The 17,605-nt window shown below is 43.3% G+C and overlaps 1 protein-coding gene across 1 annotated transcript in view; it reads left to right on the top strand.

Annotated features, from left to right (window-relative positions):
* The window catches only part of DPYD (dihydropyrimidine dehydrogenase), a 3,199,941-nt gene that overhangs the window by 1,963,987 nt on the left and 1,218,349 nt on the right, over nucleotides 1-17,605 (top strand). The window contains exon 14 of the mRNA XM_069232136.1: nucleotides 12,678-12,842. Coding sequence (XP_069088237.1) covers nucleotides 12,678-12,842 — 165 coding nt within the window. The remainder of the gene's footprint in view (nucleotides 1-12,677; nucleotides 12,843-17,605) is intronic.

Below are 17,605 nucleotides of genomic sequence, written 5' to 3'. Positions count from 1 at the left end.
GTGCATGTGGGATCGGAGCTGTGTTAGCGCAAATACACCCAACAGGTGAAAAGACCGTTGCATTTGCTTCGTGTTCTCTTACGGATTCAGAGCGAAATTACTCGGTTATCGAGAGAGAGGCTTTGGCTGCAGCTTGGGGCATGGAATACTTTAGAGTTTACTTATGGGGAACGTGTGTGACGCTACGTTCTGACCACAAACCTTTGTTAAAGATTCTGTCTTCTGGTGGTGCTGGGAAGTGTTCAGCAAGATTGGCTCGACTAGCAGCAAGGTTACAGGAATATATGTATGTTCTTGAGTACATACCAGGGTGGAAGAATGTGCCAGCAGACTGTCTATCAAGGTTACCTTTAGATTGGGAGGTAGTTGATGGAGAGGGTGTGTTGAAGCATGAGAGAGAAGGTGCAGTTGCGAGTGTCTGTGATGTAGTTCATTGGACTCTTGGTGCGGTGAGTGAAGAAGAGTGGGAGCGAGCTTTGACACAGGATGAAGTGTTGAAGGGGGTGGTCAAAATGATAGTGGAAGGAAGAAGGAGAGAAAGCACATTACCCCCAGCTCTTAGGCCATACGGTAAGGTCTTGGACGAGTTGTCCATTTTGGGCAATGGAGTTTTGGTACGGGGAGAAAGGTTGATACCTCCGCTAGGGGTCAGGAAAAGGTTATTTGATATAGCCCATGAAGGTCACTTAGGACAGACAATGTCAAAGAAACGCCTCAGGGCTGAGTTTTGGTGGCCAGGCATGGACGATGACGTGGTAAACTGGGTGGAAAGGTGTTCTGAGTGCATAGAGAGTGAGAAAAGGCTGAAGGTGAGCAAACAAACTGTGTGTGGGACCATGCGGGATCCAGGCATAGCTTGGCATACGGTTTGTGGTGATTTTATTGGTCCTATGGCAGGTGTGGGTTACAGTCAGAGATTTGCGTTTGTTCTGGTTGATTTGAATACCAAATGGTTAGTTGTTAAGTTTATGACGGAGGTGACAACAGTTTCAACGATAAAGATTTTATCGGAAATTTTCAGTGAGGAGGGTTTTCCAGACTGTCTCGTCACTGATAATGGTACTCAACTTACCTCAGATCGCATGAAGCAGTTCTTAAACGAGTGTGGTGTAAAACATGCACGCACGTCTCTTTATAATCCCCAGGGAAATAGCACTGTAGAAAGGGCTAATAGGATGGTTAAGGGTGCCATTCAGCTTGCTTTGGCAAATAGACTGAGTGTAGGAAAAGTGGTGAGTGATTTGGTGTGGGCCTATCGCACTACAGCAAACAACACATCAGTACATTCACCTTTCGAGTTGATGCGAGGCAGGAAGCCTAGTACCAAGCTGACTCCGTTCTGGATTAAAGCTCTTTTAGAAGGTAATGGAGTAGAGTGTGATAGTCAGGAGAGGGAAAGGAATATTGGGAAAAGAATAATTCCCGGTGATTGGGTGAAGATAAAATCGGGAAGGTGTGGTGGAGGATTAAACAAATTTCGAGGGCCATTTCAAGTTAAGCATATCGGCAGGTGGCATGTTGTGTTGGAGAATGGTGAAAAGTGGAATTTTAGGAGAGTGGCTAGATTTGGTGCGCAGGACTCAAAGTTTGGCACACAGAGGGGTGAATGTGAGGGATCAGTTTTGGGTGAGAGTGAAGGAGAAATCTCGGAATACTTGAGTTCCACTAAAGAAGGTGGTTCTAATAAAGAGGTTGAGTGCCCGAGTTCTTCTAATGAGGTTGGGTCTAATCCTATAGCGTTTAATGTGGAAGTAGGTGGATCCAGGGGTGAGACGTCACAGGACATGAAGAAGGGCACTACATGTTGGTCAAGGGTTCTTGTAGAGGACAGTATATCTTCTTCTCAACCATCAGGGGGTAAATCTCCTGACATAAATCCAGGTGGTGATGAGCGTTTGTCTACAAGAGAGCAGAGACTGAGACACCCTCCTTCATACTTGCAAGATTGTGAGATAACCGCATTTAATGTGGTAGAAGTTGTAAGTGATATTTAATATCGCTATCTGATGTTTATCCAATCTATGTTTTTTTTTGTGTTGTATTTACTGTTGTTATAAATCAAAAAGGGGGAATATATTTTTATGTAAAGGAGGAGGATATGTTATAATGTGTAGCTTAGGTACATTAGAATGCTTGTATGTTGTTATAGGAACGTGGTTCCCTAGGAACGGTGACATTCCACTGGAGGCTGTTATTTTCATCCTGGCTGTGGTGGAGGTCACACTTGTTTCGTGTTAACTAAATAAACACTTAATGAAGATATCCTTGGTGTGGAGTCCCCTTTACAACATCCTCCCAACGAGGAAGGGGTGCCCGTCAGGCACTGACCCCCCTTATGCAACGCATTCTGGCAGTGGCGTACCCGGACCTGGATGGGGGCTTGAAGGCTGCAGAGCAGTCACAAGGGGGTGAGTACAAATACCATACTTTGGCTCCTTGATGGATGTGTGAGTGTGCAACGTATGTATGCTGTCTACTGGCAGGGACTCTGACTGATGTCCACCTACATAATGGCCCCCGTGGGGAGTAGGGTTGTAAGGGTCAAGTCTGCAGTAAGTCAGGTCCTTTCAGTGCTGTGGTTGAATGGCTGTAGAGCAGCGTTCTCGCCACTAGTCAGTGGCATAGCCATGTGTATAGCGGTAGGTGCTGCCTGGTGGAATATTTTCAGGGTGGGTGTATGTGTGAACCAGTTATGTACCTCCATTCAGCTATTTACAAGTGTCTCTCCTGTTTTGTTTCCCCATCCCTGTTCTCTTCTGTTGTCTGTGTACATCAGCATCATCTGGTGAGGGAGCTGAGGCACCGGCGAGTGGGGATGAAGCAGCCCACATTTCCTCAGAGGCAGAGTCGTCTGACGCCAAGGGGGCCAGTGGGTTGGAGGGCAAGGGGAGTACCACAGGGGAGGCAACTACCACTAGAGGTAGTGACTCTAATACCTGCTCTGATGGGAGCTCCCTGGCAGTGGTGGACCCTAGTGGGCCCACCCCTTCTGTGTCATCTTCTGCCAGCCCCCATACCATCACCGCCCTCCCATTTGCTCCCCACTGAGTTGCCCATGCCCGCACACCCAGAAGGGTGGACGTCTCCATCGCCCCAGGCACCTCCTCCCCTGCCCTGCCCCAGTCAGCCCTGCTGCCCTCATGGAGGAGGGTATTGACCTCCTGAGAACCATCTCTGTAGGGCAGACAACCATCGTCAATGCCATCCGGGGGCTAGCATCAGAGGTGCAGCAGACCAATGCCTATCTGGATGGCATTCACGGAGCTGTGTCTGGCCTACAGAGAGTTTTTCAGGCTCTGGCCTCCTCTTTGATGGCAGCCGGTGCCCCTGGTCATTCCGTCCCCCCTCCAACCACCTCTACCCCTTCCAGCACCCCACTCCCTTCACCTGTTCAAAGCACACATTCTGACATGCAGGCATGCACCTCAGCACACAAGAAGCATACTTCAAAACACAAGCACCACAGGAATATACACAGCCAACATACACATGCACACACACCAACATCCACTTCCCCCGGTGTGTCCACCTCTTCCGCCTCCCTGTCTGGCCCCTCTACGTGCACACCCACAGGCACTGCACCATCATTAAATGTTGCTGAGCCTATTCTTGCAGTCACCACAATATCAAACATCCATTCATGCACCCCAGACACCACACCTGCACTCACCACAACGACTTTAGTTGACACATGCAGCACAGTCAGCAGACTTGCAGCAGACAATATACATCTACACTGGCAGCCTGTCTTGTCCCACTGTCTCCACCCCCCCTCCTCCCAAGACAGTCAAATGCACCAAAACACCCATCCACCACACCTCAGCATACTGTCCAGTCACCTGCACCCATGTCACGCACACCTACACCTCTTACAGCCACTCCTTCTACCTCCACTCCCACGCTTTCCTCCAGGTCCACCGCAATTTCCCCTAAGAAACATTTCCTATCCCGTGTAGACCTATTTGAATCCACTGACCCACCCGTCTCGTCCCTAAACATGCACACTTCCTTGCCCTGTCCACTCCTCCACATCACATTGTTGCCCCTATGAGGTTGCACTTGTGGGAGTCAAGTTAGGGCCAATGTTACTCTGGACTGGCTAATGGCCTTCTGTTGCACTTATATTGCTCATCAAGCGGAATAAAAGTTAATGTGTGGCCTGTGTTGTTTATGGCACACTCTGGATCCGTGGTTTATCATTTCTTTGTTTGGGGATGTTGAGCACATGTGTGTACTTTGGGCAGGTTGGATTTGCCTTGTGTCGGGTATGTACCTCCTGCTGTGGGGTGTATGGCTTGTGCTGCTGTGAAGGGTTGTGGGAGTGTTGCAGGGTGGGTGGAGTGGGTGGGTATGTAACTGTGCCCTTTCTTCCCTTTTTTAGTAGGTTGCGGCACTTACCTTCGTCGGCGATCTCAGTCGTGGAGGTATATGGCAAGGAGCATGGCTGCTCTCTGCAACTCTCTATCCATGTCTGCTTCAGCGTGTTGTGTGAGCCTCTGGTGAGTGTTTCCTTATATTTGGTCCGTTTCCGCCTGGCTTTGCGTGGTTGTGGTTCCCGCCCCAGAACTGACAGAGGTCTAGTGCTTCATTATTTGATGGGCGGGTAGGGCCTTTCCGTCGGCTATGGACGGGCTCTGCCATCGTCGTCAGCACTCCTCTGCTGGCGGTGAGTGTTTTTCAGGATGCCTGTATTTAAGTTGTTTCATTATTTGGCGGTTCGGCCGTACGTCTGTTGGCGGTTGTTACCGCCACCGCCGGTAACACCGCTGTGTTCATAATGAGGGCCTATGTGTGTATAATGTCAGTTTAGGACTGCAGGCTGATTTATGTCTGCATTCCATATATCAGTATGTCTGAAATGGGCATGCTGTTTGAACTCTGTGTTACAATAACAGAGGCCAAGGAGGATAAGGTAACTCTCCTAGTATGATGTAGTGTGCTCAATGAAGTAAGCCTCGATTAAGTTCTTCGTATTAGGCTGGAATTCTCCGGATTTGGAGAATAGCTATTTTTTCTGACTATTCTCTCCACAAACCCGACTCTCGATTCCAACATTAATCCATATTTTGACATTCAATTGCCCTCTATTTATTTAAATAAAGTCATTGCTTTTTGTAAAGAATAGGAAAAAGTGTCAGAACAGAATTAACCATTTCTCCATATGTAACCTGTGATTCCCCCTTAAACATGCAACACCTTATGGGTACATAGCCAGGAGTACATGAACATTGAGCTCAGGATGTTGTAGAGAAATGTTTTCAGCTCCAGGCTGGTGCAGAGATGTGGTCAGGATTGGCAAATACGGAGGTGTGGAGTGCAGCAGACCCAGCTAGGTAAACTACCAAACAGTGAAGATCTGGAAGGAAAGATGAAGGAAAAGGAAGGAGGGCCTCGAATCAAGTAGAGCAAGGGGAGGTTGGCCCATGCCTTTGATCCAGTAACCCTCTATACCCAACAATAATATCAGACACAGTTGTTATCAGCCTCACAAGAAATGGTCATACTTAGAAAACATAGACAGCACTCTCTGAAAATAGTGCACAGAATATGAAACCAAAACAATATACTGGCAAAGTTATGTAAATCCCATCTTAATTTGTGGCACCAAGTGTATATTTATTAAAATGGAAAACTTTTTATCAAAGACAAATTGTGTTTGTAATGAAAATAACCACTTTGTTGGGGACTGATCTTATTTATAGGTAATATTTCATAGCGTGGAGAGAGAGAAAGATAGATAGATAGATATACACTTACATGCAACAGTGGTGTCGTTAAAATGTGTCCAAGGCCAAGAGCTTGGATGGTGTTCTAAGAGTGAAATTGGATTTTTACTGCATCATGATATAGTGTTCTATGATAGGTATGTGTAGACGGGTCTCCGCGGCCACGCCTACCACGGCCGCGGCCTGGCGTCTCTCTCGCGCCGCACCGGAAGGACTCACGCGTTCCCATGGAAACATGGGAACGCCGACTGACGTGCGCAAGGCTGATTTCCGGAGCCCCGCACTAAAAGGAAAGACGGACTCGGGGAAAGGGAGAGAGGAGTTCTCCTGGAGAACGCCGAGGAGAGAAGACGCGAAGGAGATGCCGCGATCAGAGAAGGAAGACCACCCGCAAGTCCTGGAGAGACGCGAAGAAGGGGGATGTCGAACCCCCGAGACGAGCACTTGTCGCCACGACCCTGGAGGGTCGTGGCTTACTAAGGTACGGTCCTTGTTCCAAGGACAGGGAAAACTCCGTATTATACCTATACGTGGGCCAGCACTAACGAGGAATTGGTTGTCACTAGTTTTTCCCTGCCCTGACACAACCTCACTACCGGGCTGTCTCTACCCACACCTACCCCTTTCTTCCACAATCCCCCCCGCATGAATACATAAAACTGTCCCCAAATTACCTAAAACCCCTTACCGTCGTTTTCTGCTGTCTTTTGTGTTTCCAGTTTCACCTGGGAGGTCCCGAGAACTGCCACCATCAAGACAGGACAGAGACAAGAGAAGAAGAAGAAATTACCCGAACGGACCATCATCACTCAGTGCTAGTTCTTACATCACCTTTCACTATACAATAAAACCCTTTTTGCACCCTACTTACGTCTCCGAGTCCTCAGTACCACCGACCCCCACCACAGTATGTCTTCAGCTTGTTCCTAAATTGTAGCTGGGCTCAGGCAGTCCTTATACATAGTGGGAATCTTCAGACGATGTATTTTTTTTATTCTTCTGATTTGCTTTTTCAAATGTTTTATAATAGTGGATGTTGTTTAAATGTAATACCGGGTGCTATGTTTTGATTTAATAGCGACATTCCGTCATTCTCCGTCCTGCTTGACTATTAATGAATACATTTGGTAAAGAAATTATTTCCCAAAGAAAGTATTTATCACTTCTCTTTGTAGAAAACAGATCTATTAATCCCAACCTTGTGTCCAACCTTTTTGTTATTACATATTCTCTTGCCCAGGTCAGGTAGTGTTATAGGGTATACTTCTTTTTTCACAAGTTCATGGAAACACGTGGCAGAGCCACTGAAGTGGATAGGATTATCAGCCACATAATGCATGAAAAGATGTGACTGCTTTGGGAGATGTTGAAACAGACGAAGGGCTCAGCATTGAATGCTTTTTACATTTATATAAATGATTGTAGACCAACAAGCTTTTTGCAAATTGTATTGGGGTAGCAACTTGACGATCTCAAGGTAGCATTCATAGGATGAGGAAGCAAGAAGTGATAATGGTGTTTACCAGGGGTGTCATTATGAGTTTATTGTCCAGCAAGAGTGCTAGGTTTCTGATGAGATATGTGTTGAGTCGGTGGAGACACATGGTGAGCTCTTATACTGGAGATAAGTACTCCAGTTGCTTCATCCACTCTGCCACACTGGTATGACAGTTTATGAAGTTGTTTCAGGTGGTGCTGGGGTTGTCTGTCATTGATAGGATGAGCTGTGTGTCGTCAGTGTAAGCTATGATGTCAAATCCATGGGCTCTGATATGGCATGCAAGGGGTGTCATGTAGGTTTTGAAGATTTATGGGCAAGAGATGGTTATTGTGGGACTCCACAGATGAGTTTCTTAGGTTCTAGGTGAGTGGAGGCCACCTACGTTAGAGCTGATCCTTGTGTTTTGGTATGGTGTAGCCTTGAGGTGAGTGCGAAATGAGAGATGGTGTCAAAAGCTGTGGAGAGATCTAGCAGAATGAGAGCTGTGGTATCTCTGCAGTTGAGGATGGCCTGGATGTCGTCAGTGGCTGTAAGTGTAGTAAGGGTGGTTTCTTTGCTGTGGTTGTTGCAGAAGCTTGATTGCATGCTGTACTATAGTTGGTGATGTTCTAGCTGTCTAGAGAGTTATTTGTTGACCCCCTTCATGATGACTTTGGTGAGGAAAGGTAGTAGTGAGATGGGCCTTAGTAGCAGAGTTTGCTCGGGACAGCCGGTGATCTCTTCAGAAGGGTGCTGACTTCTGGTGCATCCAGTTGACCAGAAAGGTTGCACATTTGATGAATGTGTTGATGATGGATGTGAGCATGGAGCTGATTGTTGATCATCCTACGGTGTAGATGTGGTAAGGGTATGGGTCTGTGGGGGCTCCTGAGTAAATGGATTACATGATTGCGGCAGTGTCCTTGCTGGTGAGTAGTGTCCAGTCAGTTAGGTAATTGTCATTGCTCGTGGTGGGTAGTTGAACGATTATGTTTTCTGGGTTAGGCTGGGGGCTGGAGTTTCTGTAGATCTTTGTGATTTTGTTGTAGAAGAAGTGTGAGAGGTTGCTGCAGAGTCCTTGAGAAGGTTTAATGGTGTTGGTTGCGGACGCTGGGTTGGAGAATTCTTTGACAACAGTAAACGGCTCTTTACAATTGTTTGAACTGGTTTCTATCCTCAGTGCCAGGCTTTTATTCTTATTTCTCTGATTTGGTGGTGGTATCCGATCAAAAATTTGCACAACAGCCATGAAAAACCATAACTGTCACCAAATGCATTGATTATGATGTCATAATGTTTATGCCAATATGTAAAAACATGTAAAAGCACATTATTAAAAAGCAGTAGATACTCAAAGCAATGAATAATACTGCATGCATAGTTGTCTCTTTCTTAGTGTTAAATATCTTTTGATATGTAAGCCTGCCTTAAAGATTATTTATGACATTTATAATTAATTACATCTGCAGTCTGACAAAGTGGCAAAATATATTTCAAGAACAGTACCACATATATGTTCCATTCTAAAAATAGAATAAAAGCACACATACCTAAATATCTAAGAAGCTCATGCCAACCACTTAAAAAATTGAGACAGTAAATGAGTAAACGAGGTTCAGAGAAGAATTACCTCTTTGCACATCCTAATTTCTTGGAGAGCTGCCTGGGGAAAAGAAAAGTTGAGAAAGTACATAGTAATGGCATATCTTAAGGTAATGAGCTTAATGGATATATACAATATTTGCTTACACATATCTGCTAAGAGGAGGCCCAATTCTACCTTACACTTTATAAGATCTGTCAGTTTCAAAATGAACAACATAATTCAAGAATAGTTGCCTTTCTTCTCCTTTCAGTTGGCAAATCACTTCTTTCAGCAAGAAAGCCCTGCACTACATATTACCAAGAATGTGCCTGTTTTTTTTTCTCTCCTGAAGTCACTTCAGGAATGTCTCTTAATACCTACTCTCCATAAATCATCCATTTTATGTATCTTCCTATCGGAGAGTAGATCATGTAACAGTTGAATACCCACTAGAGGAGAGGAGCATTAAGACCGCCTTTGCATATCACCACATGCGTTCTTAGATTTCAAAGCGGGCAAACTTTTGCCAACTAAGGTATCCATTGGTAACATTGTATGTCTCGCACATTAGTGCTGATTACTTCAGAAGCCCAAGGCTTGACGGGGTGGTGGGCATAAGTGAGCTATTTAAAGTGCTGAAAGTAGCATCTTCATATTGTGCTGCAAGGAATGATCTCATCTGTGATAACTTTCATACCCACTAATGTACCTTTAAATTAGAAAGTGTTCAAGCTTCATGTGGGGAGTGGTCTTTTGCATGCTCCCAGGCAGGGAAGGATGCTACAACTGGTGATGAGTAGTAGATATATGTGCCGAAGAAAAAAGATTGCTGTCCCTGACAGTTTGCAATGATACAGGAAACTCCTTGTGCATGCCAAAGGTCTCCAAACTAATAAGTATCAATTGAAGTTGACATGTTGAGTTGAAGCCACACTCCAGTCCAAATACGCACCTTGAAGAAGTTGAAGTCCCTGCGGAGGACAGCATTCAAAAAGCATTACTAAGTTTGAAGGAAGAAAAATTGTGTTGCGCCATAACACAGAGCCATCATCAATACAAAGAGAAATGCTAAAGTCAGTGACAATCGGGTATTATGCAAAAAGCTAAATGCAACAATAAACAAATGTGAGAAATGGAAAAGTTATCCACTGTCAAGAAGTAAGGTGACAACCTACAACCTCAGATCAGGTGTGATGACCCAAGTGCGAGCACACAGCCAGTGCTTGCAGAAATCACAGGTCAAGGTGATAACAGCAGCCACCTGAACAGCATATGCTCTCAACGATAGTGGAAAAGAGCGCAAACTGTAATGCAGCTGTGTTTCTGAAATCACCACTGCTGTTGGACACTGCCAAAAAGCAAAATATTTATTCCAGGTGGACCACATGGATTGGAATATTCGATGACTTCACAAATGTCCTAGGAGAAGTAGATGATAAGAAAATCATTAAGTATTTAGAGAACCTTGCCGGTGTTGGAGCAAAAGAAGAGCTGAAGAAAATCTTGCAGACTGATGCAATATTGTACTGTCAGATCAAAGAAGCATCAGGTACCAAGTTCAATCCAATGCTGAATGTTGACTATGAAAGGTACATTTTCAATCAAGCAAGACAGCATGCTGGTGAAATGATGGACGAGTGTGTTGAAAGACTTGATGTGCCTATTAAACACTGCAAGTTCAGTGAATTTAAGGATGAAGATGCCATATACCTCGGAGTCATCGATGCCTGTCTTTTAGGCTCTTTCAGAAAACGCATTTTGAGAGAGATGCTCAGTTTACGGAAAGTATTAATGAATGCAAGAGCTAATGAAAGAGCAGATCTACAGGCTGCTCATATGAAAGCTGGAACAGCAAAAAATGATTGGTCTTGACAAGCAAGCGCAAGTACAAGGTAGATGCACGTGAGTCGGCGTCTTCAAAGAAGAAAAAGCTGTGTTTCCGATGTGGGTTTTCATTTCCCCATGAAGGTAAATGTCCAGCCACAGGAGACATATGCAAAGGTTGTGTGAAAGAAAGCCACTTCACAACAGTTTGCAAAGTAAAAGAGAATTCAAATGCCTCATAGCATGAAGAGAAAATGGACGTCAGAAGGTTCCAGAAGCAATCTCTCCTCGCCGATACGGCCAAAGAGCAACATCAGCTCAAAGTAGAAACCAGACAAAATCGATCATCAAGTTCATCCTACAAAAGCTCTTCAATGTCATTATCAAGCACCAGTGAAGAAGATGGGTGTGCCACAGCCAAGGAATGAGAGGTGCATGTCGTTTTGGCTGCTTGCAGGGAAGAACAAACAACAAAGATTGGCCCCTGCTCCAGGATAAAGGTCAGCAGTTGCCCCATAACCTTTATCCTAGACAGTGGTTCTTCAATTAACATCATGCCTGTCGAGAAGTTCAATAGCCTGTCTCCTGTGCCATGCCTCAACCCATCAAACACGAAAGTATACAAGTGCTCTGCTTCAAAACTGTTGCAAGTCAAGGGTCTTCATAGCGACAATTGGACATAAAGCAGTATCAGTGCAAGTGCAAATTCACTTTTTTCAAGGACGTTTGTCCAGTTCATGCCTACTCAGTTTTGCCACTGCTGCTGACATGGGACTAATATCTCACAATTACAACCTCCACACTAAATCTGAAATTGTGAGTCAGTTACCATCATTTTTTCATGGCCTAGGGAGACTGAAGACAATGAAGGTGCAACTTCTCCTTAATGATGACATTTGCCTCATTGCCGAGTGGTGCCACAGAGTTGCTTTTTACTTTTAGGAAGCCATTGAGAAAGTTGAAGAATGACATCATTGAGCACTCCACCAGTTCTACACCATGTGTTTCACCCATAGTAGTGGTGCCAAAAAAAACAGTGGAGATGCACTGTTCAATTAGGACTCAACAGAGGAATTACATAACTTGCTAGGAGGTGTTGAGGTGATGGTATTAACTGTTATGACATAATCATAGTGCAGTGTGTGATTGTATGCCGAGTAATTAAGGCGTCTGACATAGAGCTGCATGTGTTACATGGTCCTTTGGATACTCCTGGGCTGGGGAGGACGCTAAAATATTCAGACTTCTTTTAAGGCCAAAATGGAGCATAACATATGAATGAGGTTTTATCGCGTGCACCTGATTACTACAGTTACTCCATTGACAACCTCATCTGTTCGCTCTAATCCCTTCCTAAAAATAGTGGAATTTGTGGTGGAATGGGGGGTGACGGAGCTGGGGCGAGTTTTTGCAGCACATATAGCAATCCTGATCCAGACGCAAAGACCGACTGAGTGTTTCAGATAGCTCAATGCTGTGTGTGATATTTATCGCCAACTTAAGAAAAAAACTTCAAAAAACACTTACAAAAACAAAACTGTACTGTTCCATACCACCCATTACATGTTATCGGTTCCAAAGGTACACAGTGCGTACTGAAAAATATCATGTCGAAAAAATTACAATACGGCTTTCCGTGCATTACTATTCCACGACGTAGGGTCATTATTACGTCGGTCAGACCGCACACTTGGACTGCGACTGTTTATATTGCATACGCACACTTCAGAACTTCACAAATCACCGTACCCCCTTTAAAATGTATCTAATAGCTATGAAATAAAGTGATTCTTTCCATGCGTCTGCTCAGTGGACTGTGTAAATAATACACACTTTATATGTAAATGGAAAAACCTCAGAGAGCGATCTAACTGTAATATCTTCATTATAGTATTCATTTCGCTCACTCTATTTTGAAAGTTGTTCAAAAAATGTATTTTCCACTCGAAACATGTTAGATGTCAACATGCCTTTTAATATTTTTGGGGATATGAAAGGTGAATATGACTGCGAATTCACGTGGCAGTTCTTTGTCATTCTGATAATGTGTCTGATTTTACAGGATATTGTCACAAACGTCTCTCCAAGAATCATTCGAGGATGTACTTCAGGCCCTATATACGGACCGGGGCAAGGTTCCTTCTTAAACATTGAACTGATCAGCGAAAAGACAGCATCTTACTGGTGCCAAAGTGTCGCCGAGTTGAAGGCTGACTTCCCAAGCAATGTAAGTAAAAGGACATTTTTTTAACTTAAAAAACTTCCAAGTTATATAATGGATATTTCAGTATTGTTTTCGTGCACTGATACATACTGATTTTGAGATAAACAGCTTCAATCTTCTGTCCGCTAAACGCATGGTCTCATGAACAAAACTTCATATGCTCAAAAATATCGCCAAATTATTTATTAAAAACGACTATATAAGACGATTCAAATGTTTATTTTAAAAATAGCATGTGTAAATAACTTACAGAAAGGGAAAATGCAAGACTTTGTAGTGAACCACAGCCACAAAAGTTTAAATATGGTTATGGGAGTGTTCTGCTAGGGTGACCTGCAGCTAAGAGATACTTTTTCTGACAGCTTCGAAAGCAAGGCACGCAGGTGCGGGTATTTTAATATTATTTCAATAACTGCACGGGCCAAAATGAAGTTAACGAGAGAATGTTATTGCCATTATCTACATCGATTCATCTTTAACAATAACTGCTAGTGTGGGTTTCCTCCAGCTGTCTTCATCTGTTTCACCTCTCGTTTATCGTCTGATTATTGAATGTCTGTGGTAATCATTATTACCTCATTTACGTCATAGTTTTCTGATCTCGGCTATCTTTCTTTTTCAGATCATGATAATAGACTCTTGTGCCCTGTTAAGCAAAGACTAATTAGGAATAAGTGGTTTACTTAAGCGCAAAGTGAAATGCTGGACAATCAAAATGTTTAACTTTCTTCATATGAGTGTTTATAAACCGAGAAAATTGTAAGGGGAATGTCACGGTAAAACATAAGCAAATGCAATTTTATTTGACATGCGGCACCTGTCACTGAAGAGTATTGCTTTCACCAAGCAAAAAAAGGTCTCTAATCAATGCTGCACAGACACTCATTGTGCTCAGAGCAACACACACAAAATAAATTCTCTATCATGGCTGTTATCGCGTAACAAATTGTAACACAGGCGGATCATTTATTAACCCAAAAACGGATGCCAAACAACGTAAAAGTACACGAGTACTTGAGTTTATAATACGCAAACTAAATGGTACAACAACAGAAAGCAATTATGTCTAGCAGTGTATTTGCAAATTGACATAAATAATGCAATATGACAACAAACATCTTGCAACAATTGGCATGCGAGATGGAGCACCAGCGCATCGCAGCAAACACTGCCCATGAGATTTGTATTAAAGACAGGTCATGCCTCTTTACTTTCTCAAAGACTACAGTGAAATGTGCTCTGGAATTGACGGCCAAGCCAAGACAGACATACTGGACTTAATGGGTAGAAGATGGATCTAGAAATACTGCCCGCTTTCTTCCTCGTACACTGCAAAAAATCACAGTGCAGTCTCACAACAGAGATACTGCTGCAGACACGCTTTGCAGGACGCATACAAAACAAGGTATGCTCTGTCAAGTCCATTTTTAAAGCCCAGTGACCAAAAAGAGGACTACATGATATGGAAAAGTATAACAATCAATTTACTGTAGTATGTTTTCCATTTTGCAAAGTGCCAAAAAATGATGGGGGCTATGGAGGACGTATTAAGAAACAGATTGCACACAAGAAAGTCAAGTCCGAAACCTAGAACAGAAACTTTCAAGTACTGTCCCCCAAACTTGGGCTTCTGTGTGCCTCTGGTCCAGAAAAATTATAACACTGGTGAGAGTCACCAAAATTTTCATTGCAATTCACAGCCATACACCTGCCAGACAATCTGGCAAATTAAATCACAGGAGAGTTAAAACCCCATGTTTCATGTGCTCTCATCTTTCCACACACCCACTAGAAAAACAAGCGATTATTCTACCAAATCTGAGTGTGTCCTTATGCTGAGGCACTGAAAAATGGTCACTGTAGGAAATCCACCATTACAGCATGGTTACCCCGGATTGTTTGCCTTTTCCTGAACTCTATTTTTTAACTCTAGACACTTTACCCCTGCCAAACAGAAGTGAATTGCCTGAGCCTCACCTTTAAATACGGCTAAATTTGCTTATTTCTAACTGACACATTTATCTTCTCTATATGTCCCTAATATATGGTATAACAAATCCACCCAGAGCCTGGAAGATAAATGTCACTTGTGGACTATTGCCCCGTAGTGCAATCTATAAGGCTTTAGGCCTATCAGTGTACACTGACCACTGCAGTGTAGAACCTGCACTGTGACCTATCAAAATAACTATTTTGGACAGGTAAATACCTCATTTTGTAATATTAATAAGTACGATTTGTAGCCCACAGGGTCGTATGCATGTTATTTAAAAGTGGAACATGTAGCTCATTAAGGCCACCATGTTCTTACTGTGACAAAGCCCTTGTAGCTGTTTTCATTGTTGCAGGCCTGCCTGTCCTAAATAGAAAACCAGATTACAGATGAAAATTGTAATATTGATATCCTCGGATTAGAATCAGCTAAAACATTATTTAAATCATTCATTTTAATAGCTATTAAAAGTCCAATTTGATGAAGTTGGATTTTTAATAAGTATTAATGAAAATTAACTTTGAAAACATTATGTTTACCCTGACTGAAGCTCCTGGAAGGCATTTTGCACTAGCTCTCCAGCAGTTTCCCTGCCTGTACTTATGCTTTCTAACGAGGTATGACATTTTTACCTTGAGCACACAATAGTCCACTTTGATTGACAGGTCGACTTTAATAGGCAGGGATGGCTCCTCTGTGTTCAGCTGAACATTCAGCTTGGAGACTGCTGACCCATTTTTGGCACAACAGTTTTAAATCCTGCCTCAAATGACTATCTGTGGCACATGTAGGATGGCTTCACCCTTGAAAGGGATCAAAGTGGACTACATTACAATTCGTGTGCATCCATGTCTGATTGCTAAAGGGCCCTAGTTTGTCTTACCAAACGTCTGTCTAATTTTTTGTTGTGGGTCCAGTGCAAGCTTCAAACTAGATTTTAGTGTTAGATCTGGAAGAACACTAATAATGTCCATAAAATACTCCTGTAACTCTCAGAGCCCAAGTTTAGTGTGACTAAAATTTTGGCTATCTTTGATTGCCTTTTGCATTGCATTTTAGCCCATTTGCAGTTAGACAAACAGTAACTACTGAAGACATAGGTAGACCAGGACGTGGGAATTCTTCACCCTCACTGGTTTGGGAGGGTCATGGAGTCACCCTGCCAACTAGTTGATGGCAACCATAAATGAGCAAGTTTTGCACCTACGAAGGATAAGAGGAGGACTGGACTTCCTTCTGTGACCTGAGAGGTGCCCTGAGATACTGGGCCTGTTCCCTCTTATATCCAGGACAAAGAGGTGGACTCCAACAGCCAGTTGGCTGACCTCCTGTGTGTCTACAGGGAGAAAACAAGCTGAAAGAGGCCTTTTCCTGGAAGTACCCAGCAGCCCAATGGAAACTAGACCTGGACTGGTCTTTGCTGCTTTCCTCTTTCTAACAGCCTAAGAGTCAGAAGGTGCTTTCTCTTGAGTTCCCATAGAAATCCACTACAAGGAATATTCAACCAGCATATCAACCCCCACACTGCCAAAAAAAATGGAAGAGCCCCTTCTGCACTGGGACTTGGAGGTAATTGTAGCTTTCATCAAGAAAGTTATAAAGCCCTTTTAGGTGTGACTGTTGGAAACTGGGCTATTAACTGTATGGCCAGCACATGTAATAGTTCCTCAATTATGCTCAGTGGAAACCAAACACCCCATTGTAGCACCTAACTCTCACAGGGAAGTGAAGTGGAGCAGTCCAAGGCCTACTCAAGGGAGGTGGTATGGGCTAGTAATCGCTAATCACTGGTACTCAATAATAACGCTCAATAATGATTGTCCGGTCAGTACTTTTTCTTTAGAAAAAGTACATTTACTAAACATTACACAATAAATTACAAATACACATTGGCAGATGAAACATACCATAGATGACATTGTGTACTCATTGGTGACCCCCTAGAGGGATCACTCAGATATATTAAGTGCATTTAAACAGTTATTGTGTAGGAACCATGTTACTTTGGCATGAATATTTGTCAGAACTGCAATACTGATGAATTAAGAAAGTGCAATTATCATAAAAACCTATCAGGAATAAATATATTATCTGTGCATCCTTTCATATACTTGGACATTAAACTGTAATGATCAGAATAAGCCCTAGTGGGCATCACAGTAAAACAGAATGGTGAAAAAACTTGTAATGATCAGAATAGTCCCTAGAGGGCATCACAGTAAAACAGAATGGTGAAAAAACATTACAGTGTAACCATACAGTCAGACCCTAGATGGCATAACCAGTGAAAATAGCATGGCGAAAATTAAAGCAGTGTAACCATACAATCAGCCCCTAGAGGTCCTAACCAAATGAGCAACAAATTATACATTTCAGACCTTTCAGGCCTTTCTAATGTTGCAATATTAAAGGCCCCTACACAACAAACAACTCTGGCTGTAGAGCAAAAGTTCTAGTCATGGGAAAACTTAAAATGCATTAAACAGTGGGATGGGTGAAGATTTAGGAGTTGGGGCTAGAGACCCGCAGGATGACCTGAGGAGAAGGTACACATCCTATTGACCATTTTGGTATTGGTAGGACCACATCAGGCTGAGTTATTGGCAAAAATGCAAGTGTAGTAACAGACCCCACGAAGCATTATGCGGCAAGTCTATGGAAAGCAGTAAATATCATAGCATCAACTCTCCTGCTGTGCCGTGCCAGGAAGAAGGGTGTTGATGTTTTTCCTTTTGTTTTTCCTTTAACTTATGCTTATTCTGTGGCCTCACAC

Source organism: Pleurodeles waltl, chromosome 4_2 (assembly GCF_031143425.1).
Source record: "Pleurodeles waltl isolate 20211129_DDA chromosome 4_2, aPleWal1.hap1.20221129, whole genome shotgun sequence".
NCBI lineage: Eukaryota > Metazoa > Chordata > Amphibia > Caudata > Salamandridae > Pleurodeles > Pleurodeles waltl.
The sequence above is the reverse complement of the archived record's forward strand: the minus strand, read 5'-3'. Positions and strand labels throughout refer to the sequence as shown.